Source organism: Alnus glutinosa, chromosome 9 (assembly GCF_958979055.1).
Source record: "Alnus glutinosa chromosome 9, dhAlnGlut1.1, whole genome shotgun sequence".
NCBI lineage: Eukaryota > Viridiplantae > Streptophyta > Magnoliopsida > Fagales > Betulaceae > Alnus > Alnus glutinosa.
This window is the reverse complement of record NC_084894.1, coordinates 11,976,082-12,003,346: the sequence shown is the minus strand read 5'-3', so window position 1 is coordinate 12,003,346 and position 27,265 is coordinate 11,976,082. Positions and strand designations below refer to the sequence as shown.

Genomic DNA, 27,265 nt, shown 5'->3' with positions numbered 1-27,265 from the left:
TAGATCATATGGCCACATAATCATATGATCATAAGTATTATTATTAAAATTTAAATCATATAATAACATGATCTAACATTGTGCCATATGATCATATTATCATTAGATCAAAGTATTATCATTATATGCTTAGAATTATATGATCATATGATCTAAGTATTAGGGGTAATTACCTTTTCCCCCCATGAACTACCAAAAAATGCGCGATGCCCCCATGAACTACCAACTCAACCAAAATAGAGCATTCAACTACCAAAGACAATCATTTTCCCCCCTTCCGTCAGTCAAATGGGTTAAAACAAACGGTCAACGGGTCACGTGATCGTCACAAGCCGTTTTACCCTCATTTTCTTCATCTTTTCCCCCCATGAACTACCACCATCTTCCAACATGCCCCCATGTAAAATGGCACATGACCCGTTGACTGTTTCTTTTAACCCCTCTAACTGACGGAAGGGGGAAAAATGGTTGTCTTTGGTAGTTGAATGCTCTATTTTGGTCGAGTTGGTAGTTCATGGGGGCATCGCGCATTTTTTGGTAGTTCATGGGGGGAAAAGGTAATTACCCCAAAGTATTATTATTATATTTTAAATCATATAATCTAAGTATAGTTAGAAATCTTTAGATAATTTTTTCAAAAAAAAAAAATGTTATATAATCATATAATATCACATAAGTATAGAAATTCATATTTATACAATGATTAAGTATCTAAATACTTAAATACAATGATTAAGTATCTAGTTAACATAAATACTAATATCTTATAGTAAAGATATAAAGATTGTAGTCATGTATTGTGTAAGTATTTATGGTTAACTATTGTATATTAATCATAGTTAACTAAATAGCTAATTAGTTAATACATACTACTTATAGTTAACTAGTATTTCTTAACCATAGTTAACTAACTAGTTAATTAGTTTAGTGTGTGTATATATAATATAGTTAAATGATTATAGGTATATATATTATATTTGTATAATTGTATTCATATTAAATAGTTAGTACTTAGTATACTAAGTATTAATATGTTAATGTATATAAGTATTAAGTATATCAGTATATTGGGAATTGTGACTGTACTGCATTTGCTGCATATCATTTATTCAAGACCAACAAGATCTAATTGACAAATTAAAAAAAAAATGAAATCAGGAATATCACATCACAAGACTCACATGCAAACCCACTTTTGTTTGTTGTCTGCCCAAAAACTAGTTTTCACTAGCTACACATTTTTGTCTTCCCAAAAATCCAGCTATCACGCACAACACATCACCAAAATCCCAACCGTTCATCCTATATTATCTCAACCGTCCAACAACCACTAACCTAAAACATAGTCATTATGCATTCCTAAACTTCATGCCTCGTTTCCTCTCTTGCCAGAAACCGCTCTTAATGTGTCGTTTCCTCTCTTACTCGAACTACTCTTTAGAGCTGGGTGCGTCACTGGCCACTGCACCATGTAGTGTCCGTGTGCTGTTGTCTTTTGTAACCACTCTCCCTCAATGATACAACATTATTCGCTTTTGGCTCCCCCGAATCAGACTTTCTAAGAGATCACCCATCTTGGTACTACTTTCGTAGAAGTACGCTTAACTGTGGAGTTCTGATAGATTCATAGCCATCGCATCTTTAAAACGCGTTGTGTCAAGAAGGGTATGAATATACATATAAGCATATACCCATTCTCATACCCAGGCGATGTGTGACGTCACATCTTCAGTCTATGGGGAGTGTCAGCATTAGGTGGAGCGTCGATTTGCGAGTGAAATCGATTGAGAAAGAGGGTGTTTGTTGGTGGCGCAGTGGTAGACGGCTACAAAGTACGTCGGGGCAACTGTCACACGCATTTTTTGGCCTTTAGGTGGTGGTCTTATGAAGTTTTGGGGGTTGGAGAGACTGTATTTAGTTGGGGGCTGAGCCTGAGTACGACTCAGGCTCCTCAGGTACCTTCCTTAGCAACTGGTGTAGTGGATTACTGAATTTCAAGGACGAAATTCTTATAAAGAAAGGAGATTGTAATAACCCCGATCCTCTTTCGAGGATAGAATGGTCAATTGTTATCTATGAGAATGGATGTCTGGACAACATTAAAACACCCATTTCTTTTTTTTTTTTTTAAAAAAAATATAATAAGAAAAAAAAATTATAATAAAATAAGATAAAAACTCGATTTGATATTTTAAATATTAAATATTTGATTTTACATTTAATAATTTTAATATTACTATTAAAATACATATTTTTCATACGTAAAACCCTAGCAGCCAAAGAGTGAAACCCTAATCCTATAAATAAGTGTTTTAGCCATCACCTTCCTCACACCTTAGAATATTTTACAAGCTAGTCGCACCTCTCTCTCCCTCTTGCTAGGAATTTTGGTTTTCTACAGACAAGGTAATCTTTTTGTCCATTTTATATTTTATCTCTTTGGTTAACAATAGTATGTATATATTGTCTCTCCTTTTCTTTTTAACTTCTTGTACCGATATCACATGCATCGTCCTTCTCCTATTTCTTTTCTTTTCTGAGTACCGTTGTACCAGAACATGCTCATGAATTGGCCCTTGTTAGTTCTTTTCCCTTGAATTGATTTGAATAATTGATTTATTTATTTTCTTCTTCTCTTCTCCTATTTACCATAGCATGATATCACATGACTTGCTTTATCCCTCATTTTGGTTTTTTTTTTTCTTCTTATCTATAGCAAGTCATGAGAGTCAACATATTATTTTTTTTCTTCTTCTTCCCTTTTTACCTATTGCCACCGAGAACCATTGAGAGTTGGTACCTTGTATATATATTTTTTTCTCTCCCTGTTCTAGCCAAACACAAATTCAGACTTGCTGAATTATTGAGTTCTCTTCCTTTTCGATACAGCCAGATGCTATTTTGAGAAATTATCATCTGTTGTTTTGTTTTGTTTTCCCTTCTCTGTACAGATTTTGGTTGCCTTAAATTTCTTCCATAAAGAGACATGTATAGTTCTGAAAATTGTTCTCTTTGTACAAAACAGTTTTAGTTCTAGTGTTTCTAACACTCCTATAAATTGCTTAAAAACAAGGAGCTTTTAATAATTTATTTTGAGTATTACCTATATGTATAATTCTGAAATACCTATGTTTTACAAAATTACAGTTACTACCACCAGTTAATACTTTCTGTAATATATGTTGACACGTGTACACAAATCGCAAAGGGGTTGAAATTGATGAGTTAAATCTATTTAATTATTCCTTGAGAATCCATTCTCAATAGGCTAGCAAGACGAATCTTAGTGACGTCAGTGTGTCGTCTAGTGACTAGCATGAGGTATTAATTTATTTAAACCTGTATCAGGTAACTAGCTAGCTGTCGAGATATTCATTAGCAGCAAGTAGAGAGGTAAGGGATCCTCTACCCCTTCTAGAATTGTTTTTATGTATTATTATTTTATCCATTTATTCAAACATATTTGTGAATAATTATTCTCATCAGGTATTTAAAATTATATTGTTGCATAAAAATTGTTTTAAAATAGTGTTAATGTAAAAGTTATTGGTGGAAATGATATTCTTGAAATCAACGATTTTGAAAAAAACCTTAGTTATAAAAGACTTTCTAATTATAAAAAATTACTTATATTATTCCAGAGATGGGAAGTCACTACTTTCTGATAGTAATGAAAAGAGAAGTGTAAAAACAATCCCACACGTTGCCTTAAGAGTTACCAAGCATAAAGAAAAAAGTAACAATAGTTATGAAAAGGAGAAAGAATTTTTATTTTATTTATAAATGAGGAATGTGTGTGGAGGAGACTATTATTTTAGCCCCATAGATATTCACAGAGATTTACATAGGCTTAAGCTCGGTACCGTTGCTTGGATGGAAGTGCAACCGTTGAAGGACTTTGAGAAGGCGATAATTCATCCCTAGGTCATTCTAAGTACACTTTGATTAATTAGCTGACGGGGCAGGCATGTGGCCACAATTTACCTGCCTAGGTCGCATTGACCTCACAACCCTAGTACACAGGGCGTAATAGTGTACATGGACCCTAAATATGAGGAGTTTTATTTATCAACCAGTAATTTTATGCTTTAAGAAAAATGCCGAACTTATATTTTGTATCCTGGAAATTTAGATTTCAAGTGTGCTTTAATAATCGTTTTGAAGAAAATCAATTTAACTCAACCATTTTATAGTTGAGGGTTACCTTTATTGAGCATCTCTCGCTTACCCTTATTTTGTTTTTGTTTTCAGGTTATGAGCAAAGAGACCTAAGCGGTCGGAATAGGATCTAGGCCAGCATTAGGACATTGCATTTCATTTACCTTAATAAGTGCACCAACACAATAAATTTAGTTTTACTTTGGATTTTCATTTATTTTATCGAATATAATTATTCTTTTTAAAATACTTGTTTTCGCATTTATTGAAGCTCTGAGTTTAAAATTATTTTTCTGGTAATTTATTTAATTCGGCATATTAGCTAGGTTATCTGGCAGACCTTATGAATCTTTGCGACTTTGTGCAAGAAAATAGACAAACCTAACCTTAGCGGTTTGGGGGCGTTACAGTTAAAGTCCACGAAAACAGGTGATTAAAGTCTTACGGCATTTATCTATGGTAAGACTGGAGATGGTAAAATACCCACAGCAATGATAAGGCCATATCATGTGTTAAAGTCTCACAACATCTATCTATATATCTATCTATCTATATATCTATCTATCTATGGTAAGACCAGAGATGGTAAAATACTCATGGCAATGGTAAGACCATATCATGTGTTAAAGTCTCACAACATCTATCTATTCATCTGTACATGATAAGATCGTATTATGAGTTAGAGTCTCATGACATCTATAAATGAGACTGTGCATATAGAACTGTTAATGAGATCGTGCGTATAGATCTGTCATTACATCATATTGTTGCATTGTATATTGTTAAATAAATCAGCACTTTGTTATATTATTGAAGGCAGTTGACTCATTTGATTATAGTATGGTATTGTGGTGACTCACTTGATTACAGTATGGGATTGTGGTGATAACCACAATTACATATATGTTTATGCAAGACAGGATAAAGGTCAGAACTACTAGGATTATTATGCTGATCTTGATATTTATGAATGAGAATCTTAAGTGTTGTTTTTAATATGTAATATTCTAAGGTTTGTATTAGGTTAAAACAGTGGTGACGTTATATTAGTGCCGCATGTGGTACATGTGTTAATGCTTATGTGTAATTATTATTTGAGAACATGCTGGTCATCTTTAATTATATATTGAGGTAAATCAGCCAACTCTGATGTGTTATATTCCTAAGTTGTTAAGAAAAAATATATTCCGCTGTCATATCTCAACTCTGATGATGTTGTGACTTTACATGGAAATCGAAATTTACACTTACGCCTTTTTGTAAAAGGCGAGGCGTCACACACATATCCCAAACAAAATGCCCAATATACACGACTTCAATTTTAGAAGCCTAAATATGGGGCAATCGAGACCTCATCGATGCCTACATCTTCTGCAACCACAAGATTTATGCGATTGTGGGATTGCCACAATAACATAGGCGAATATGTAAGTCAATGGTCTCAACAAGTATAATAATCACTAACTTTCCACAATGAACCGACTTTCCATTTTTTTCTACAATAGTTTACAATAACAGCTACCATTGATAAACAATACATTTTAAAAAGCATTTACGCAGCTGATAAAGTAAACACCGTCGGTACGAATACCCTTTAAAAACATACTATATAAATATGCTTATATAGACGTGCCCTAATCTCCTGCTTGGAAACATACACATATAAACCCATCTATGTGATACGTGCTTGTGTATATATAACTTAGCTATACACATATACATGCATTCCATCCCCTTTTGGTGAAACACATGCATAGAAGCACATTTAAGCAATAAACCATAAATCATCATCTGCAGCCAGCTGTAATTGTATGCATATGCTCTGTTCCATTCAAACACATAAGCATACTGATACATTTAGCATGAAATCCCTGATAAATTCATCATATAAAGCAACCATGAATTCCATGCCATACGTGCTTTCATTTGTTCATTCTTTACCTTCCTTTTTTCATGTATCATGCTATGCTCAAATACAAGCAGATTAGCCTTGACCATGCGAATGAACAAATACAGGTTGAACACCTTGTCCCTAATGCTTATAATCCATTGAACCATTGTACCATTGCTCACACTGTGTAATCATGTACGTGTTTGTTGGGACTGGTGTCCAAAACTCTAATTGCATTCATGCTGCTTTTTTATAATTGTATAATATTGAACATTGAACATATATATTATTGCTTTACATGTACATATATGTTTGAATATTTTCATATAATATACGTATAAGGTCTCTAACTTATATTGTATTTGACTAAGGTGTGAGTAATGAGATTATCACACAGAAAATCATAGTTATAGGTTCTTATAATTTATAAAAGATTGTTCGTAGTCATAAATAGAACTAGGAAATCCATTTAGACTATAACATGTTAATCTTAAGAATCTATCTTGATTAGGAGAAGCAGGAAGGGCTTCGGGTTAATATGTTGGTGTAAGTGCAAGGTAGTACCATGCATCGAATGGACTACATGAGTCATCATTCTTATAACAATTACTCTAAATTCTGAGAAGATTGTGAACTCAGATGTAAAGTGTAGGTCATTTTGATGTACGAGAATGAGATTAAATCGCTGGTCAACACTTCTATGCGTTAAGTGATTGCATGTAGGATTGTGGGAACACCTTCTTCAAGAAATAATCCAAATCCTCTGTCATGGAACAAAGAAATAAGGAATATTCCACTTGATATAAATTTATTGCGAATGATTATCCTAAAGCTCGGGCTTGAGTGTTTCAATGGTATTTACTAAAACTTTGTTTTGTGCAAGGATGAGATGAAAATTCCACAAGGTACAAAAAAGGTATATCATGTAATTAAATCAAGTGTATCACTGAAAAGAGGTAGTGAACTAAGTAACAGTATTATTGACTTTGGTTCAACTACGAAATGATTCCTTGGAGGGGTAATAAGTAATAAATAAGTACGTTGCAAGAATTGATTCATTAATTTGAAAATACATATTAGAGTGTAGTCACATTTGTTTAGCCAAATCAATTGTGATTAAATAGGGTCGTGTGATATTGTCACAGACCTATTTAAAGATATTTGTATTTTTCCCTTTAGGTCCCTCTTTGAGCTTATGTAAATTGACCATATACTATGAGCCTCGGTTATGTATTTATTTATTTTGGATTGTTTTATTTGATAGAACATGAGTCAAAGAAATATGATTCATAAGTGACTCATTACTTAGAGATGATTGGGCTTAGAAATTAATTTCCTATGCGCTTAAGTAGTTAAAGAGCTATGGGCTTAGAAATTAATTTCTATGAACTTAAACAATTAAAGAGCTATTATCCCTAGCCAATGCTAAATAGTTGGTAGCAATATGCTAAGGTTAAAACCTTAGCCCTAGACGGATGGGAAGATAATTATCTCCTCATGACCGTGTGGTGCATGGCTAATGGAGTGTTCACTCCCCTTGGCCGTGCACCCTAGATAGTAGGAGATGGAATTCAAGTCCTCCTATGACTTCTATCCTATCTATGCTACAACTCTATCTTTTCTCCTAACCCTATCATAAGTGTAAATCTAAGTCTATAAACAGATGGTCATAGTGAAGTATTATTTACCAATTCACTGCTTCAAGTTGTGAGTCCACACTCACGGTCATATTCAGTCATTAGAGAGAAGATCTGTAGGTTGAGTCAAGAACACGAAGAACACGTTCTTTACCATTCAACATGCAAGGAGCAAATCAATGAGAGTCAACTGGCTCTAGTAGCCTAGAAGAGGTCGATTTCAATTGTAACTACCATGAACATGTTAGTTTAATTAATCTAGCCTTCTTTATCTTGAGGAAATTTTTTCTGGGATCAGTATTCCGTTGCGCATACTTTGATTAACGCATGATCCCCAACAGTGCTCATGATGTTTAACGACCCACCCCTAATGACACAATACTGTCTGCTTTTAGCTCCCCCAAACCAAACTTCTCATGATACCATACTGTAATGCCCTGCTTTTTACTAGGGGTGGGTATCGGGGGAAACGGTGACAGTAGGGGGTTTTCCTCCTACCGTCCCGACTTTGTCGGTGAAATCGGTAATTTCACCGACAAAGTGCCGATATCTCATATTTCGACCATTACCATCACCGGTTAACAGGTGATGGTAACAGTCGGTTAGATGGAGGTTAGACATGCAGAAGAAGAAGAAGATGGCTGGTTGAGTAACAAAATCTTTTCCTCCTGTGCGAATGTACCTCAGCTCTTTTCAAATCAAGCCTCAAGTAACGAAATCTACTTCACTGTAACCACTAACCATGACCATAAAGAAAGGGAAGGTTGCTGCTGCTGCTGTAATGGAAAGAAATGAGAGGGTGCGGCAGAGTCAGACACCTAACACAGTGGGAGTTTAGACGGGGAGAGAAGAAGATAACAGGAGAGACAAAAGAGACAAAACTCTAGAAAACATTTCTTACCAATAGATATTACCAAAAAATTAATAAATGAAGTAAAAAAATAATAATAAAAAAATAATTAATGATGACACGAATTACAAGGTAATGAACGTATCAAGCATGGATTTACTTCATTACTTGGGCAGTGTAAAATGTGTAATGAAGGCATCAGGTATAGTGTGAAGCGACAAGTGAAAGTTGTGAAACCTGACGAATTGGATTTCCAAGGTAGAATTGTGTATAGATCTACTATATATGGAGTGATCACTTTAAAAAACAAAAAATAATAAAAATTAAAATTATATTCTAAATAATTCAAGTTTACCACTGATAATATAACAATTAAAATGCAATATTCAAGAATTCAACAACTAAACATGCACTATGGCTGCCTGGCACACTGCTTCAGACCCTGCGTCTTAGTTTTGATAGAGACAAGCCGTGTTCTCACTTCTCACTGTGCGGCAGACGTGCGAAAACCGTGTTATCAACTGGCATAATACTTTTGTCTTTTGGTCATGGTTTTAAATGGGTGTCAAACTTTTCCTCCTTCCTAGACTAAGTTGTGCGAAATAAGGTATAAAGTATTAGAGTGATAAAACTTACAAATAAAAAAAAGAAAAAAAAAAAGAAGAAGAAAAGAAATAAGGCAAGGCAAAAATAAAAGAACAAGCTTTAGCGGTGTGTTTACCCTTCAAAGTAAGTCACTCCACGACTCGGCAAGAGATTGAGAGAGAATGAGTTTAAGAATGCAGAGTTTGACGATGGCAACAGCAGCCTTTCAGCCTCAGGTTAGGTTAGGTTTTTGAGTTTTTCATGTTGATGAATATATAGAATGAAGAATGCGGAGACTCTCTGCCATCTGTTTCTACTTCTTGTAAATACAAAACGGTGTCGTTTTTTGTTATTTTTTTTTTAAAAAAAAAAAGGAAATAAGACCGTCGGTTCAAGTCGGTTTGAAAACCGACTTCACGGAAATCATTTTGCCTGCCGACGGAACCGACGTTAGTAAGCGAAATCTGTACAGCCTACCGGCCGCTTGTTGTCGGTGGCGGCTCGATGTCGGCGCGGTGACGGCCGGTGGTCGGCCGGTGGGCGGCAGGTGGCCGATCTGCACAGAGCTACTTTTTACAAAAATGCAAGTGAAAATTTCGATTTCCATGTGGCATTACGATCATCAGAGTTAAGAAATTGGCAGCAGAATATATTTTTTCTTAATACTTAGGGATATAACATAACAAAGCTGACTGAATTACCTCTATATATTAAAAATATGCACCATGTGTTCTGACATAATAAATATACACAACGCAATAACACATGCGACACTTAATAATACATAACCACTGTTTCTCCTAAAACAAACTAACATCACCATATAATCACACCAAAATTACCATATAATCGAACAAGTATCACTCTCAGTAAGTATTCTAGTAATACTTACTTACACATATGCCTAAACAATTGCATATCATTAAATAAACATATACATCACCACATTAAAGAATTCAGTATCATTCTCAGTGAGTAGAGATGGGGATGTCATCTCACTCGATGACGTAACGTTACGTGAAAGTTGAAAAAATTTCACTTACACCTTTTTGTAAAAGGTGGGGCGTTGCATGATGCATGCCATAAAATGATACCTTACTTTGCTTTCATGCTCATGCAAACATTTACTTCATTTCTTAAACACATTCCATTACATTTCGTATCCTTTATGAAGACAGTAAATACTCATAAATCATTCATCAAGAATATCTTAACATCATTCAAACTATCAAAAGTACTCATAGACTGTACTCATATCATATCATTAGTTCGAATTAAACAATCATATCATACTTGGAAATTTATTTAAAAATCATTATATAGCATAGCAAGTAATGATGCCTACTAAACTTTAGAACATATAAGAACATAAAGCAATAAACATAATATCTTTTCTCAGTGGGTAATATACTCACAACTTTTCGCTTGATGGTTTCAAGATGGATTCCCAAATCGAGTTGCAACGCCTCCTGCATCATAACATTGCAAATAAGACTATTAATTATTACCCACAACTCTACCTAAACTCTACACAACTCATTGACACTTGGATATAACAAATATCAACTATCCATGGCAACTCATAGGAATCTAGAGTCCCATTTGACAACCCATTAACTAACAACCTTAATCCTTAGAGAAACTCTAGGGTTAGATGCTAAAATCCCCCAATTCACAACACTTAGAGAAAAATAGGATTTTGGCTCATACCTTAATTTTCTGTAGATATCTGAAGTTTCTATCCATGAAACCCCAACGGGATTAAAACTTATAACTCCTCAATCAACGAAAACCCTAAGAAAATTGCTAGCATTAAGCATAAGCCCCCAAATCTATCGGTGAAAGCGGAGTTTCAACACCAAGAATCATGTTCCCATTGTTAGATTTGGCTTTAGAAACTTCTTGTATCAATACTCACACCCAAAACTCAAACCATAGGAGAGAGAAGAGACAGTTGGTGTGAAAGAGGAAGAAGATGGGAGAAAATGGGGTGAAAATTGCGTGCAACCTATTTATACTTTCGTGACTTGTACAAACAAGTGAGTGCTCGTACAAATGAGATTGCAAACAAATCTCTTTGTTCCCCCCTCGTCTACAACGCGTACGCACGGCATTGTAGACGAGCCTTTGGAGTCCATCATCATCTGAAACTCGTAAGAATGGTATTGCAGGCAAGCAACACTGGGCAACTCAGCTACAACGTGTACAACCGAGATTTACAAACGAGCACACAAGGCAGAATTTTCCTACTTTTTCTTCTTAAATCCCATCTTATTTTTAACACTTTGGATCCATTTAAAACACTTCTAAATTAATTCCAAGTGTTTCTCTTGGGCGTTACAGGTGTCATGGGAAGATTTAAAACTTTTTAGACCTTAGAGAAAAGGTCCATTCAAAGGGAGAGGAATGTTAGGGATAGGGTTATTAGGTCCATTTAGAAGTTGTATTAAAATAGGATTTTATTTAATAAGAATTAAATGTTATTTTAATATTAGTTTTATCCATTAGGGTTTAAATTAGTTTTATTATCATTATTTTAAGATTAGACTTACCATCAGAGTATTATTTATCTAATTCATTTGTAATTCTATTTAAAGACTACTTAATGTTAACAAAATGAGTAATACTAAATACTATATATTTATTCTACAATTGTCCAACAATATTGACTTGGCACTCTCAACTAACCATTAAATTAATCATTGTTAAATAGTAATAATAAAAAGATTCAATGATTGATTTGGAGTGCCACACCAATATTGTTAAATAATTGTAAAATAAAAGTATAATATCTAGCATTACTCTAATAAAAATCATCATGAGAGTTTATTTCCCAAACATTAATCGTTTGTTGAAGAGGATTAAGGTGCCTCAAACTACCTTGGCCATAATCTATTATCTTTTACCTTGTCCGTTACAAGCTTAAGAAATTAAGCATGTAACAAGCTTACTTATGGTGGGTAGGGTTTCTTTTTTAGTACTAATGTTTTTGGAGGGTGGTTTTTTTTTTTTTGAAAAGAAAAGAAAAGAAAAGAAAAAGGTGTTGTGATGTGACATTAAGGTGAAAATTGTTTTGTATTTTTCTAAGTGTTTTATGTTTGGTTCTTTGTTTTGAATAAATAAAAAAACAAAAACAAAAATTTTAACAGATGAAACCTGATTTTTCATCTTTATGGCCAAGATGATGGAGAGACTTGATGGGAAACACGTGATCTTTCATCAGGTCATTGAGGGCATGGACAACATGAAGATTTGCATTGGAAGCGAATTGAAGGCCTAAGAGCACTAGCAGCAGATTCCCAACCATTTTTCCTATTTTAGGAAAAATTTAGGGAACCAAACCACTTTTTGATTCCCTATAAAAAAACACTTCACAATAAATTTCCTTATCTTTCCCTATATCAATTAAATACTCTTTTCTTACTCTTATTTTATTCTTTTTTTTTCTCTTTCCTACTTTTTGTTATTTTACTCTTCCAACCAATTCCCAACTAACTCTTTTCCAATCCTCCATGTCTTTGTTTTTATATTCATACAATTATTTAATGACCATTTATTGGCTAATTTAAATTTTGGATGATAGATAGAACTCAATTAATTTTTGCTGGAACAATTTCAAAATTTTGCATTAACTTATGGTTCCACCAATTAAATTTCTTGCGCCCTGCTTTCGTGACTAAATCTCCACCATCGTCAGAATCATCTATCAATGTTATCTAAATAGCCATTAGCATCTACAAGCACAAGAGCAGATGTCACACTGACTTGCCAATCCAAAAGTGAATAGAACTAGTGTCTTGCAAGATTGTAGCGAGTAGTCATCACCAATGCTAGGAATTAAATGCTATGAACTACTTCGAATTAAATTACTTCAACAACTGTGAACTATTGCTGCAACGACTGTGAACTAGGAATTAAATGTAATGAACCACTTCGAATTAAATTACTTCAATGACAGTGAAAACGTTTGGCAACGGCTAGGAATTAAATGTTCAACGGCTAGGAATTAAATGTTCAACAGCTGTGAATTAAATTGATGCCAAGCAACGGTAAATTAAATGAGTGTTCTTTTGATTTAAATTGTTCACAACCAAACATGAGTGTTCTTTCAATTTAAATAGACCCATTGTCTCATTGATTTTCATCCATTTCACAACCGAACGTTTCGTGTTCTTTCAATTTAAATAGACTTATAGCCTCACTGATTTTAATCCATTTCAATACCCTTTTCCTCAATGAATCATATTCTTGAACTCGATAGCCTTCTATATGATTCTTCTTCTGATGATGAGTTGGAAATAATTTCAACTTTAGATATCGTAAAAGGACGATTGGATGGTGAAGGAGGATCAAGGTCACGGCATGATTCTGCACGACGCCGCAATACCATTTGGCGTGATTCTTTGCAAGGTGAAGAAAACCTATTCAGCGATTATTTTGCAGAATCGCCAGTTTTTCCTCCCAAAAAATTTCGAAGGATGTTTCGTATGCGTCGTGACCTTTTTATGCGCATTCATGATGCAATAATATCTCATGACAGATATTTTGTCCAACGAAGAAATGCTGCTAAAAAGCTCGGACATTCATCTCTACAGAAGATGACTACTGCAATTAGGATGCTCGCTTATGGAGTAACAGCAGATTTTATGGATGAATACTTACGGATTGGAGAAAGGACCGCAATGGATAGCTTTATACGGTTTGTTAAAGCAGTAGTTTCAGTTTTTTCTGCCGAGTACTTAAGGTCGCCAAACCCAAAAGACATTGCTAGATTGCTAGCAATTGGCGAAAGCCGTGGATTTCCCGGAATGTTGGAAAGCATCGATTGCATGCATTGGAAGTGGAAGAATTGTCCAAATGCTTGGAGAGGTATGTATTCTGGCCATATTCGTGAACCTACAATTATTTTGGAAGCCGTGACGTCCAATGATCTTTGGATATGGCATGCATTTTTTGGATTACCAGGGTCTCATAATAATATCAATGTATTAGAATGGTCTAATGTGTTTGCCAATCTAGCTGAAGGGTGTGCTCCTCCAGTCAACTACTCAGTCAATGGTCATGATTATACAATGGGATACTATCTTGCCGATGGTATATATCCTTCGTGGGCAACATTCGTAAAGACAATTCATGCTCCACAAGGAAATAAGAGAAAAAATTTTGCTGCAGCTCAAGAGTCAGCAAGAAAGGATGTGGAGCGAGCATTTGGAGTGCTTCAAGCACGATTTGCAATTGTGCGTGGACCGGCACGGTTATACAAACCTGAACTTCTTAAAGATATTATGATGGTGTGCATAATGTTGCATAACATGATCGTTGAGGATGAATGAGATTTATATATTGGAGCAGATGAATTCAATTACGAGCAAATCAATGATATTCCACTCGAACCACCGTCACACGAATGTACAGATGAAATTGTGGAGTTTATGCAAATTCGTCATCGTATTAGAGACCAAGAAACACATTCTCAACTCCAGTTAGATCTCATCGAGCATTTATGGCAAATACATAGCCAATCGTAAGAAATTGTTATCTCTAAATTTGGTATCATGTTATTTAGCTTGGAAAATCAGATATTCCCAAGTATTTATGTCCACTTGACTTCTTTTGTAATTTTTCTTTTTTATTTATTTATTTATTTTTATTTTTGTTGTAATTGGAATTTGGTTAACTACTAAGTTTTTTGTCAACAAAGCTACGAACCAGTTTTTTGTCAACTGTTACATTATGTAAAAAGGTCGTTGAAGGCCATCGCAGGTAATATTTTGCTGCCAATTGTGTAGCTATTATATGTGCTCTATATATTTGTCCCCGGCATATATTCTTAATGACCTGTTTTTAGTTCAGAGCTGAGCATTCTTTGCACACACAAATAGCAGATAGACCAAAGGAAGAAACGAATTATAATAGCAGATAGACCAAAGGAAGAAGATTATTTCTATGCCAACCCATATGAGTGTCTGCAATTGTTAGATGAACCATGGAGAAGCACATGATGTCTTTCTTCATGTTTGGACCCAGTTTTAGTCACCTACTTTATAATAGATGGGTTATCTTAATTCTTTCACAGTGGTTTAAAGTTTAAATACACAGAATTTGGAATGGACTTTGGAAATGTGTTTCCAGGATATTATAATATTTCACAATTTTGAATAATAAGATTTATGTACATATTGAATACCCTTCCATTTTTGGGGCTGATATTAAATCAGTTAAAGCTAAATTGTAAAGAGAAGTGGAGATTTTTCTGCATGGGGGGTTTTTGGAATGGTTACAACCATACCCCCCCAGATATTTCATGTTCTTGTACATTTGTTAGCTGTCAATTTTTAATAAAAGACTCAGCTTCTATACTCTCCAAGCATGTCCTTAAACCCTTGAGTGTTGTAGCTAGAATACACAGATTGGTTAGGAAACATACTCTCTACCTATAGCAAATGGAACTAGACTCCTACTCTCCTAATCCTAATCCTATTGACATTAAATTGTTGCTCATCAAAGCTTATTGACTCCTGCAAAGGATTCTTCTAGACAAATCCTACTCCAAACCTACTTCTGCCAATATTTGCTGCTTCCATCTTGTGGTCTATCAAATTTCCAAACAGGATGATCACAATTACACCAAGTTTCATAAAAACCAATAGACCCAATAGTAGCACAAAAAGCAACTCAAGCATTCACAAAAGCCAAGGTCACAACCATCAAAGAGATTTCCCTTTTGTCTTTTCTAGTTTACAAAAAGCTAAGGGCATAAACAAAAAGCTAATGACATAAACAAAATCCAATACAAAATATATACGGCATAAACAAAAGCCAAGGTCACAACCATCAAAGAGATTTCCCTTTTGTCTTTTTTAGTCTACAAAAAGCCAAGGGCATAAATCAAAAGCTAATGGCATAAACAAAAGCCAATACAAAATATATACGGCATAAACAAAAGCCAATACAAAATATATACGGCATAAACAAAAGCCAATGACATGATTAGTTCATTTAAAATATATACCTAGGCAATTACCAATGACTAGTTAGCCCTACACTTCTGCATGATTTCCATTTGGAGAGATTGAATATATTCAAGCTGAATTGAAGACAAGTAGCTTGTATCCATCATCATAATTTCTCTTTCTTCTTTCTTTTGTTCCCTTGCCTCTTTCCTAAGTTCAATCTCAAGCTTTTGTTTCTCAATACGAACAATCTCTTCTTTTGCCATATCAATATCTTTCTTTCTCTCCTCATACGATCTTTTCTTCACTTCTGTTAATTCAGTCAAAACCTCTATCACAATCTCTTTCTCTCCACAATCTTTGCTCTTTCTTTTTTTCTCCCTCTCTTTCGCAGCCTTCTTGCCTATAGGTCTCTCTAAGTCTACAGTAACATTTTCATCATCATTGACTTCCCCTAGATTTATCACAAGTTGAGGAGAAGAAGGACTTATACCAATGGATTTCCTTCTCAACATTGGCTTCAATTGCTTCCATTTTGGCAATGTCTTCAACAAGTTCCAACAATGTTCAAATTGAAATCCGATAGAGTATTCGTCCCGGTACATATCCTTTGCCAAATTAATCTGAAAAAAAAATGAAAAATAATTAAAATCTTCAAACTAAATAAGGTTAATTTATTCTACTAGTAACAATTCATTTTTACCTTATCTTCCTCAGTAGCACCACTTGGATTCTTTGTTTCAACTTGCGCTAAGAACCCACAGAATTTGTTGGTAAACTTTTGGATTGATGACCATCGATTTGATAAAGAATGAACCGTACGTTCCACCGTGTTTCCTTTCTTGTTCTCATGATAGTCTTTGCCAATTCTATCCCAAAATTTGCTGCCTTTTTGATCAGTCCCTTGAATTGGATCAATGCTAGTTCTGATCCAAGCATTTACTAGTAGAATGTCTTCTTCAATAGAGAAGTTTGATTTTTTAGTAGATTTCATTTTAGGTTAGGATGGAGTTGCATTGTAGTTTTGCAACCCCGATTGTAAGAGCGTAGTGAAGCTTTGGTTCTCGTCAAGTGAATCCGTGAGACTAGACTACCAAACAATAGGAAGCCAAAATTAAAAACATGAAAGTTATTTTCTAGCAAGTGTGGTGAATAAGGATGTTCATGAATGTAGCTTGATTTACATTTAAATGTATGCAACAATTCATTTAATTGTATTAGTAAACTTTGTCTTAATGGTTAATGACTAAAGAAAGGATTAGCATTAACATAGATAAAAAGAATAATAGTAAAGATGTTCATTTCTTAGCCAATCAATTGTTGTTCCATATCCAAGTAACTACTTACATTTCTTATTATCAAGAAATTGTGCAAGACCCTAATACTCATTAGCACAAAATTCAAATTACAACACATTTAAGAACATGATTGCAACTAAAGGGACCACCAAATTGCTCTTGCACCTAGAAAATATTGAAATAAAGCACACCAATTTTTAACATTAATTGCTATAATTAATCTCATGCATGATTCCTTCACAACAAAAATGAATCATCTTTCAACATATCCATCGGTATATGTACAGCTCAGTGAGTAACTTGCTTGGTGAGAAGAAACCTTGTATGGTAGGACATAGTAGAATAGAATAAGGCTTTTACTGTGAGTGCACATTTAATTAAGGGTAGAATTCATAATTATATGTTAATTATTTACACAATGTGACATTTCTTTTTAAACACTATCAATGCATAGCATATCTCATTTAGCTATTTTTCATGTTTTACACATATTTTTGCTGTTTGGTACAAACGGAAACATAATCGTTTGGGTCCATGTAAAGCCACCATAAACAGCCCAAATTGAAATGTAGCATGTAAGTTCACAAATACTCATGATCCATTTGTATAGAATGTTTTGCGGTTATACCTTACAATAGGTTATTGGATATCAACTATAGGTGTAAGAAAGAATCTATACTTATCAAAATGCTTTTTTTTTTTTTTTTTTTTTTTTTTTTTTGTGTGTGTGTGTGTGTAAATAAATGTATCAAAATGATAATTCATTTGGTTTCCTGATTTCCCTTACATCTGCTCATGTACCCAACATTATAAACATACAAATCTTTTCTTTTAGTTTACTTTTTAGTTCAATGATCTAGGACGAACAAAATCCACCAATATATAATCGCACACGGGCAAGCTAGCTAAATAGAAAGCCAAACAAGAACACCCAAAAAACCAAAAACAGAAAATCGACATAAAAATCCAATCTGTAGAAAGAGCCAAACAAGCAAAACAGAAAAATCATAAACAGATGCAATGAAATAAATAGAACCCATATCTAATTCCAACAACGTTTCAATAACCAAGCTTACATAAACAGAAGAAAAATATTGTCAAAAACTTGAAATCACGCAAGCAATATAATTACGATGATCAGGAAACGAAAAAACTCATCAACAAAAGGTAAAATATCATAACTATAATAAGAACATAAATCCAATGCAACCCATCTCAGTTTACCCCACAACCAAAACCCCCAAAAGACAAAACGTGGACAACACAGGTAGGAATTTCATGAGAGAGAGAGAGAGAGAGATAAAACAAATAAAACCCATATGGGGATTCATATTTCACGCCCACAAAAGCAAAGACATTCAATTAAAATGAACATAATCCAAAAATCTGTCATCCACAAAACAACAATCAACCCAATAGACAAAACAGAGCAAACCCAGATGGGGATTTCATGTATTAAGACCAAAGAAAACAAAAGGGAGACAAAATTTCATAATTAGACCACTCCAAGTCTCCAACAGAAAGACGAAGCCATTTTTGTATAACAAAGCACTCCCATTTTCAGAAACAGAGATGCAGAAATTTCATGAGAGAGAGAGAGAGAGAGAGAGAGAGAGAGAGAGAGAGAGAGAACCTATGCTTTGAGTGTTCTCTGCTGCTCCAGCCACACACCAGGTATTGCAAGACGACAATGGCCCTTACAAAATCTGCTGCTCCTCTCTCTCACTCTCGCTGTGCAGAAAGTGAAGAATGAGATAGAGGCGTGAAGGAGTTGTTTTTTTGTGTCTGGCACGAGGTCGATTTTCATATGGAGGGAAAACGAAAGTGGAATTGGGGATGCGTGAAGGTGAGAGAAGCCGGACCAATTTTTTTATAATTATATAAATTATTGGGTAGATACAGTGCTACCCAATGTATTGTGAAGCACTGTAGCTTCCTCTAAAATAGGGTAACTGCTGTAGTTTGATTTTTTGTGACTTTTTCTAAATTTTTCCTATTTTAAGGAATAGAACTACTTATAGGGCATCTGTTACTAGTGCTCTAATAAGTTTTTATGAGTAATGCTACACACACTTCCACCTACTCACACCCATTTTTATACTTACCATCATTGAATTAAAATTCAATAAAAATCTACAAAAAAACAAAAAAAAACCTACAGACCAAAGACAGGTGAAAGGAGTTTGTTGATTGAAATTTAAAAGCTGGACGAAAAATGAATAGTTAGAACAATGATATAATCAGAAGATATTAACAAGATTTATGAACATAAATGTGGATATCCCAACTGTACATAATAGCCAAAAAAAAAAAAAACGAAAGGGAACTGGGGAATAATGAAAACCGACTTTGACTAGAATGGGAAGTCCTCCCACAAAGAATGAGACATCCCTAATACCCCCATGTTTATGGGAGAGGAGAAGATACATTAGATCAAGATCCTATTGAGTATATTTTATTTAGAAGAAAAAAAGAAAAAAGAAAAAAGAAGATCTTATTGAGTTAAGAGTCATATTTTAAAGGGTTAAATACACCTCTGATCCCTGAGTTTTGGAAACTTTATTTTTTGGTCTCTGAGTTTCAATTCGCATTACAGATGATACTTCAGTTTTGAGAAATGATCGAATTAATAACTCAGTTAAGTTTTCCGTTCAAAAATTAACGGCTCGCTGAGGTTGACACGTGACACTATATAAAAAAAAAATTAAAAATTAAAAATCTTTAAAAATTAATTAAAAAATAATAAAATTTTTTTAAAAAAACATATTAAAAAATTTAAAAAAAAAAATTGAAAAAAATATTTTTTTAATTTTTTTATATAGTGCCACATGTCAACCTCAGATGTTGACACGTGGCGGGCCGTTAGTTTTTGGACAAAAAACTTGACTGAGGTACTAATTTGGTATTTTACCAAAATTGGGATATTATCTGTAATGCAAATTGAAACTCAAAGACTACAAAATAAAGTTGTCAAAATGCAAGGACCAAAAAAGTGTTTAACCCTATTTTAAAATATTTTTAAATTTTCTTTAATTCATTGCATATAGCATGTGATAATTCTAAGGTAGCAAAATTTGAAGCATTTTTAATGTAGAAATAATGATTAGAACTTAAAGAAATTATACAAGATAAATTTTCCTAAAAATTATCTGTCATGAATTAGTTAGCAAATACGTATAAATTAGAGCTAACCAATCATATACTCATATTATATGTGTGTACATATACAGGAAGAAGTTGTAGAACTGATAAGAGCTAATCAAACCATGGTCCCAATTAAACACATTACATGTATTTACAAACAAAACGCAATCAGATCGAGACTGCACTGCAGTCTAACGAGAAGCCCATGTTTGAAAATTATTTGCGTTGTGCATAAATTCTTGTTAATAACAAAATAATATTAATCCGAAATTAACAATAAGATAAATTGAATGTAAGATGTTAAAATAAGAACACGATAATGTTGGCTTTAAAGGTTGATTTCATGCTTTCGGAGTTTTCAACTAGGTACAATCGGGTCTCTTGAACATGCAACCTCTTATAATTAGACTCTAGCGTCTAACTTTGTTAAGGAAGCACTTTCAAATACGAAGGTCAAATGAAAAATCTGTCCTTTCCATGCAGTCGGGAAACAGCACCCAACAACTTTATTTTCAGCCGGAACCTAAATAGTTTTGAAGCAAAAAAAAAGAAAAGAAAACTCACCAAGAATATGAGCTTGAAATCAGTAATAATCAAAAGGATTAGGTAAAACTCTTCTCTACTTTACATCAATACATATTAATGTCTTGAACATCTTAGAAAGAGCACAATAATTTAGTAGTCGCTGTAAAATTTACAAATAATTATATATAAGGGACTGAATTTGCTACCAATCCCATTACACTGTGAGTAATTCACTTCCACTTTTGAAGCACATGTCTAATTCCATGCAAGGATGAGGTTTTGCAGCATCATACATCTCATGAGCAGTTAGTGTCATAACTTGCAAGCCCCAGCAACTCTGGACCTTCTAACCGAGGATTATTCTCAAAGCTACAACATTGGAACAAAATAAAGGTAAATTCCTTTGGCAGGTTTGGATGACTCAAATAAAAGAGAGTAGAAGACAGTAGCTAGCAATGAAATTAAAAATAATGAAGAAATTTGGCAAAGTTCGATTATGGTGCATGCCCTCCAGATGAAGCAGCAACTGCATAGATTATTGTTGAGATGCAAACAAATACAAAACAAACCATTAAATTTGTCACTACTGAGTAATGCTTCTATCAAAGCAAGCATTTAATATGCCCCTAAAGCATGGACCTAAAGATGACACAATCAAGTGAACTCAAGTTAAGCAGTAAACCACCACAACTGTGTTCCTCAAAAAGCTGCCAATTTTTAGAACTAAGCAAAGCTAATACTGGATTTTTTTTTTAAAAAAAAAAACTTCCAGCACAAGGTACTATGTCCAAGGTTACTATTTAGCATTAACCCAACAATCTGAAAGCATCAAATATGAGAAGTCAAACAGTCCATCTAGGAGCTTGAGTGCTTTATGTGCTTGATGGTCCAACCCTAAAGCTTGGTCCTGCAACCATACCCTATGTCCTCATGGAATTGCACAAAAGTGAATTTAGAATAATCTGGATGATAACTTTTTTTTTTGATAAGTAGAATAATCTGGATGATTAATAGAATTGTATCATAGAACAATCCTACAATTTGTAATGCAATTCTAATAATGAAATTAGATCGAGGCCCAGATTTATGGAGCATCAGAACCTTCTCAATTTGAACGAAAGAGAGAAAATGTAGGTAACAAACATACAGATGATTCATTCCATTTCTTAAAAAGGCACATAGAGAAAGGCAACAAACTTGAGATTTGAAGGGATCCTCACCGAGAGCATCTTTAGAATGGGTTTTAAGGAACCTATTTCATTTTAAATGACGTCTTTCACCAATCTAAAAATGTATGTGACACCTTGTAGTTATACACCACATATGAATTTTGGGTAAACAGAAAGTTGCAAATCACTCTAAGCATCATACTTAGCCATACAAACTCTATAAAAGTAAGATACTGTCTAACTGTCTAGTGCCTAATTATCATATAGAGTCTCAGAGTGTCAATGGTTAATAGCAACTTCTCATTGAATTATCATATGAGATTCACATTATTCGTCTCCAACTCCTTTGATCAAGGAAGAAGATAAACACATACTTCTACATACCAGACATGCATTACACACATATACTAGAATTTAATATGAACTCTTATATGGCATAAGGGAGAGAGAAAGGCGCATAATTATTTCACATCTAAGTCATAAGAAAAATTCTTAGAAAAAACATGCACTTTCAAGGTCTATGTGAAGCCTGACACAAGAGTCAAAGCAAAATAAATTCCAATGGTAGGATGCCGTCTATGCTCGAGGCTAAAGCAGAACACATTAAGATGGAGAATGACAAAGAAGAAATACCTAGGAAAATATAATTGACCTCCTCTGTGTTAGGCTGTAAACTATGGAACTACTCTAAAGTTAGTTTAAAACACTTAATCCCCTTACGGTCATGTCCAAAGTGTAAAAGTCAACATATATAGAACAGATTATACAATTAATCCTTAACAATGTGATTAGTTCTACACTAGACATGTTGACTTTATTCTTTGAAGTTAACCACAAGGAGATTATGTTACAAACCAAACTTAAGGGAGGATCCATGTTTTATGGCCTAACCATAGGAGACTAAAATGTATTTCCGCAAAGAGATAAACATAAACACCTACTTGTTCAAAGGGATGTGCTCAAATGGGCCACTGGTTGGAATAGTTCCACACAAATCATTGTTTGAGACATCCCTGAAAAGAGAGGTGAAGTGAAGACTGTCTATAAGTGTGTTACTCCACAAAATAGTAAAGAAGACTACATTTACCAAAAACATTAATATAACTTACACGACTTTGAGGCTTGAAATACCAGCAAGTCCCCTGGGGATAGGCCCATTTAACCTGTTGTCATTAAGCCGTCTGCCAAACCATGTATTTATGAGAAAGACAATTCGCTGGATGTTTCCATGCTATAGAAATTATAGTTAAAACCAGCGAGAAGAGAATAACCACCAGATCAAGTAATAATATGACAACAATTTTTTCAATACCCAATTACATTAATTCGATAAAAATAGCAGTTAACCCCAATATCGATGTTCAAATGTTCAATTGGCATCTAAATTTAGGATCCTGGTTGATTCAACTATCTGCCACATTTATTATTTTCAGGTATTTGAGAGAAAATGAAGGTAAAAAGAAAAAAATCAACCAGCTTTTTAATCTAAGAAGACAAGTGAGAGAAAGCAAAGCCCAAAGCAGAGTCTAATCATGCATAAAGAGAAATACTGTATTTAATCAAACTTACAAAAACACAAGAGACTTCAATTTCCCCAATGAAGATGGAATTGTCCCGGAGATGTTGTTATTGTATAAGTCCAAGCTGATTAGACTCTTCAGGTTACCAAGCTCTGAAGGGATAGCTCCTTGAATGTTGTTTTTATATAGCTCCCTATTTCAACAAAGAGAAAAGTGCTGTCAAGTGAGATACCCAGATATGAACACCATCCTGCAAATAATACTGCATGGCAGTCAAAGCTATACACAAATGCCTTTAAATATTAAATACGTGATCATTTGGGAACTAACTATAAATCAAGTGAGCAACTTTCCGCCTTCATGCACACTATCAAGAAAAGATAAACAAACCGACATACAGATACTGTAGATGCTCTAGCTTCCCGAGTTCAGGTACCAGATGTCCAGACAAATTTGAATTACCAAGATCACTGCAATATGAGAAAAAAATAAAAATATTATAATAATAATATCTTCTTGAGAGAGAGAGAGAGAGAGAGAGAGAGTGCTCATATAACTTAAAAATTAATTGGGCAAACAGTTGCAACTCAAACATGAAAAAACGCAATAGAAAAAGAACACAGTGCGTCATAACAGCATAGAGGAATTTCATACCATAATTGATACAACAAATCATGACAAGCCAAATCAACAGGTTCCCAATCAACCAATACTTCACAAATAGCATAGAAGAACTCAACATTCAACAGGGAAATTCATTCCGGTAGAGTACACCAAAGGTAGCAAAATAAATTATTCTTTTCCACTTCAGAATCTGTATTGTAAATTTATAATTGCTCTCTCCTTATTTTATTGTGATAGGAAGGAAAATGAAGATTCCCAAATAGCAAAATGGATGAAAGAAAGGAAAGATAAATAAGACTTACTTTTAACAACAAAACTATAATCCAAAAACAGAGAACACGACAACAAGTCCAAATTAAGTGATCAGAATTTTCAACTTAACATGTTTACAATTGGCCAAAAAAGCCAGCTCCTCCATCCACTAATTTAGCAGAAAACTGCAAACAGATATGATAAAGAAAGTTGTCGAGAGACAGTGGTAACATCATTGGCAACAATTCGTCCTTTGCCCATCAAATAGCACATTAAGGACATCTCCCAAATCCTACAATAAGTTCTTTGATTTGAAAAATTCACCAACAAGCTTTAAATATATAAAGTCAGCACTTTGGATATGGGTCTTTTCAAATTAAACATAAAAATTCAAATGAAGGTACAATCATTGTGTTGGTTTCAAACCTCCCATAGTATTTTTTTAAAAATACATACATATACTCACACACAGAAAATGCACGTATACAACAGTGGCCCAAATCAAAGGAGTCATTCTTTCACATCAACGATTTGTGTATGTATATGAACATTGTAGCATCCTCACCATGCCCGAGTCCTCTTTGCAAAGTTCCAAAGTTGAGAAGTCAATATCGTGTCATATCCTTTCACCTAGTTCATGTCTACCCAAAATAGCCCGTATCGTGAACCTCTCGCAATAATGGAGGTAAAAAAATGTTAAATGCAGTGGCCACCCCCCCAATCCCAAAGATAAAAGGAAAATAATAACATCCCAAATCTTAGTTTTGCAAGACCTCTAACACCAAAATCTCCTATGTACCCAAGGTTAAGGTAAATGCGTCCTATTGAGAAACAAACCCCAAGTAAGCAGGAAAGAAACTGCAAAGATCCAATACCTAAAGATTTAAGAAAAAAAAAATGAAATACTGGAATGTTCTCGAATCCCAAGCTACAGAAACCTAAGGCGATGTAGCAACAACCTTCATGTTTTCTATAACGTTTGAACGACGCTGCACCAACCATCAAACTATCTACTCTCCGCTTCTACTGTGATAAACAAAACCTGGGTATTAGAAAATATAACGAGGGTAAAAAAGAGCAAGACACTAAATCATGTCCAAATCAATGGTTAGGAGACCGACAGAAACACGAACATCCACACAGAAAGCAAACCCAACGGACAAAAAGTTTCATCAATTAGAGTTTCTATTCGTCATGGAAACCAAAAGGCAGTAGGAAATGAAAGCTTCGGCTAGCAAAACAAAGACACCCGGCACGGTTTTCGCCGCTAAAATTGGAAAAGTTTTTCTCCAATAAATTCTTAACCACAGTGAGTCAGACGAATATATTCAATTAATTCAGAGCTCAAAACCAGGATTTATAATCCTTATAGCACTGTGAAAATAATAAAATGAAATGAAAACTGAAGCAGAAAAAGCGATCCAAAAAAAAAAAGAGAATCGATTGGACCAACTTGATCATAATTCATATGCATCATAGGGAGGGAGGGAGGGAGATGATAAACTGACAGGCGGGTGACGCGGTTGTCCTGGTTGCAGGTGATGTGGAACCAAGTACAGGGGTTGACAAGGGTAGGATCCCAGCTCTGGAGGACGTTGTCGGGATCTGATAAGCTCCGCCTGAGCGTGTACAGAGCGTCCCCTTCCGAGTTGGCGTTGACTAATCGGAGAGTGAGGAGCAGCGAGAGGCTCCATATCCAGCTCGGCGCTGCCATGGCTGAGCTCGCTCTGGATCGCTCTAGGGTTTGTTTTGGTAATATCTAGAGAAAGAGAGACAAAGAGTCAACAACAACAACAAGGACGGGAGGATCGGCTTTGGGAATATCAGAGAGTAAAACATGGAGCCTTTTTCCCTTCTCTTCTTTTGCATTTTTTGTTTGTTTTGTTCCTAATTTATGAACTATTTGTTATTCTTTAAATCACTTGATGTGATTTTTCATTCATGCATCGGTGAATCGGTGATCGTGACTGGGAGTCACGTAATTACTTTTCTGATTTTTTAAAAATTTATTTTCCGTTTCTCTTTTTCATCGTTAAATGGTTTTCATGGTAAAATAGTTTTAAAAGAATCATTTGTTTTGAAAAAAATAATTTTAACTGAAAGTATTTTTTTGGTGTTTAGTTCTTACAAAAAAATAACAAATATTTTTTATATTTTTATTCAGTCATATTAACTTATAAAAATCAATTTTTATTCACAACATATAAATGTTAATATAAAAATCAGTAATGACGAGATTCCGTCATTGATCGGCTGAATTCAAGCCACTTTCACTGGATTTCGACTACTATTGCCTGAATCCAGGATAAAGGTTGGAATCCGGATAATTTTGTTGGAATCTGGGTTTGTCGAATTTAAGCGAAAGTGACCGGAATCTGGCCATTTGTACCGAAATTCGGCCAGTAGACTTGAAGCCCGCCAGAACGATTGGAATTCGGCTGAAAGAATCCTGCCAGATTGGTCGGATTTCAAGCCGTTCTAGTCATTGGAATCTGGGCTAACCAGATTCTGGCAAAGGTGACCGGAATCCGATCACCGAAATCCGACGAAGGTGGCCAAAATTCGGCGACAGTGACTGAACGTTATCGGATTCCGGCACAGGCCATATTCCGGTGGTAGTTGACTGCTTGAACGTGAAGGTCAACTACATCGTTTAAAA

At 34.5% G+C, this 27,265-nt stretch overlaps 2 protein-coding genes and 1 pseudogene across 2 annotated transcripts; 1 reads left to right on the top strand and 2 right to left on the bottom strand.

The window, feature by feature from the left end:
• Positions 1-13,356: 13,356 nt before the first annotated feature.
• Positions 13,357-14,649, top strand: LOC133876771 (uncharacterized; annotated as a pseudogene).
• A 1,502-nt stretch (positions 14,650-16,151) lies between these two features.
• On the bottom strand, positions 16,152-17,068 carry LOC133876770 (glutathione S-transferase T3-like). Its single transcript, XM_062315017.1, has 2 exons — positions 16,778-17,068; positions 16,152-16,697 (listed from the first exon to the last, which is right to left on the bottom strand). The coding sequence occupies exons 1-2, from the start codon at positions 17,066-17,068 to the stop codon at positions 16,152-16,154; spliced, it is 837 nt and encodes a 278-aa protein (XP_062171001.1).
• A 4,020-nt stretch (positions 17,069-21,088) lies between these two features.
• Positions 21,089-26,481, bottom strand: LOC133877962 (leucine-rich repeat protein 1). Its single transcript, XM_062316425.1, has 6 exons — positions 26,115-26,481; positions 24,129-24,200; positions 23,780-23,923; positions 23,320-23,391; positions 23,152-23,223; positions 21,089-21,410 (listed from the first exon to the last, which is right to left on the bottom strand). The coding sequence occupies exons 1-6, from the start codon at positions 26,318-26,320 to the stop codon at positions 21,338-21,340; spliced, it is 639 nt and encodes a 212-aa protein (XP_062172409.1). The 5' UTR covers positions 26,321-26,481; the 3' UTR covers positions 21,089-21,337.
• Between the last annotated feature and the right edge of the window lie 784 nt (positions 26,482-27,265).

Coding starts and splice junctions, on each gene's coding strand:
- LOC133876770 (XM_062315017.1), bottom strand. CDS start 17,068: ATGAAATCTACTAAAAAATCAAACTTCTCTATTGAAGAAGACATTCTA. Junction 16,698..16,777: donor GTGCTACTGAGGAAGATAAG/GTAAAAATGAAT, acceptor TTTTTTTTTCAG/ATTAATTTGGCAAAGGATAT.
- LOC133877962 (XM_062316425.1), bottom strand. CDS start 26,320: ATGGCAGCGCCGAGCTGGATATGGAGCCTCTCGCTGCTCCTCACTCTC. Junction 24,201..26,114: donor GACAACCGCGTCACCCGCCT/GTCAGTTTATCA, acceptor CTCATATTGCAG/TGATCTTGGTAATTCAAATT. Junction 23,392..23,779: donor TTGAAGTCTCTTGTGTTTTT/GTAAGTTTGATT, acceptor ATGGTTTGGCAG/ACGGCTTAATGACAACAGGT.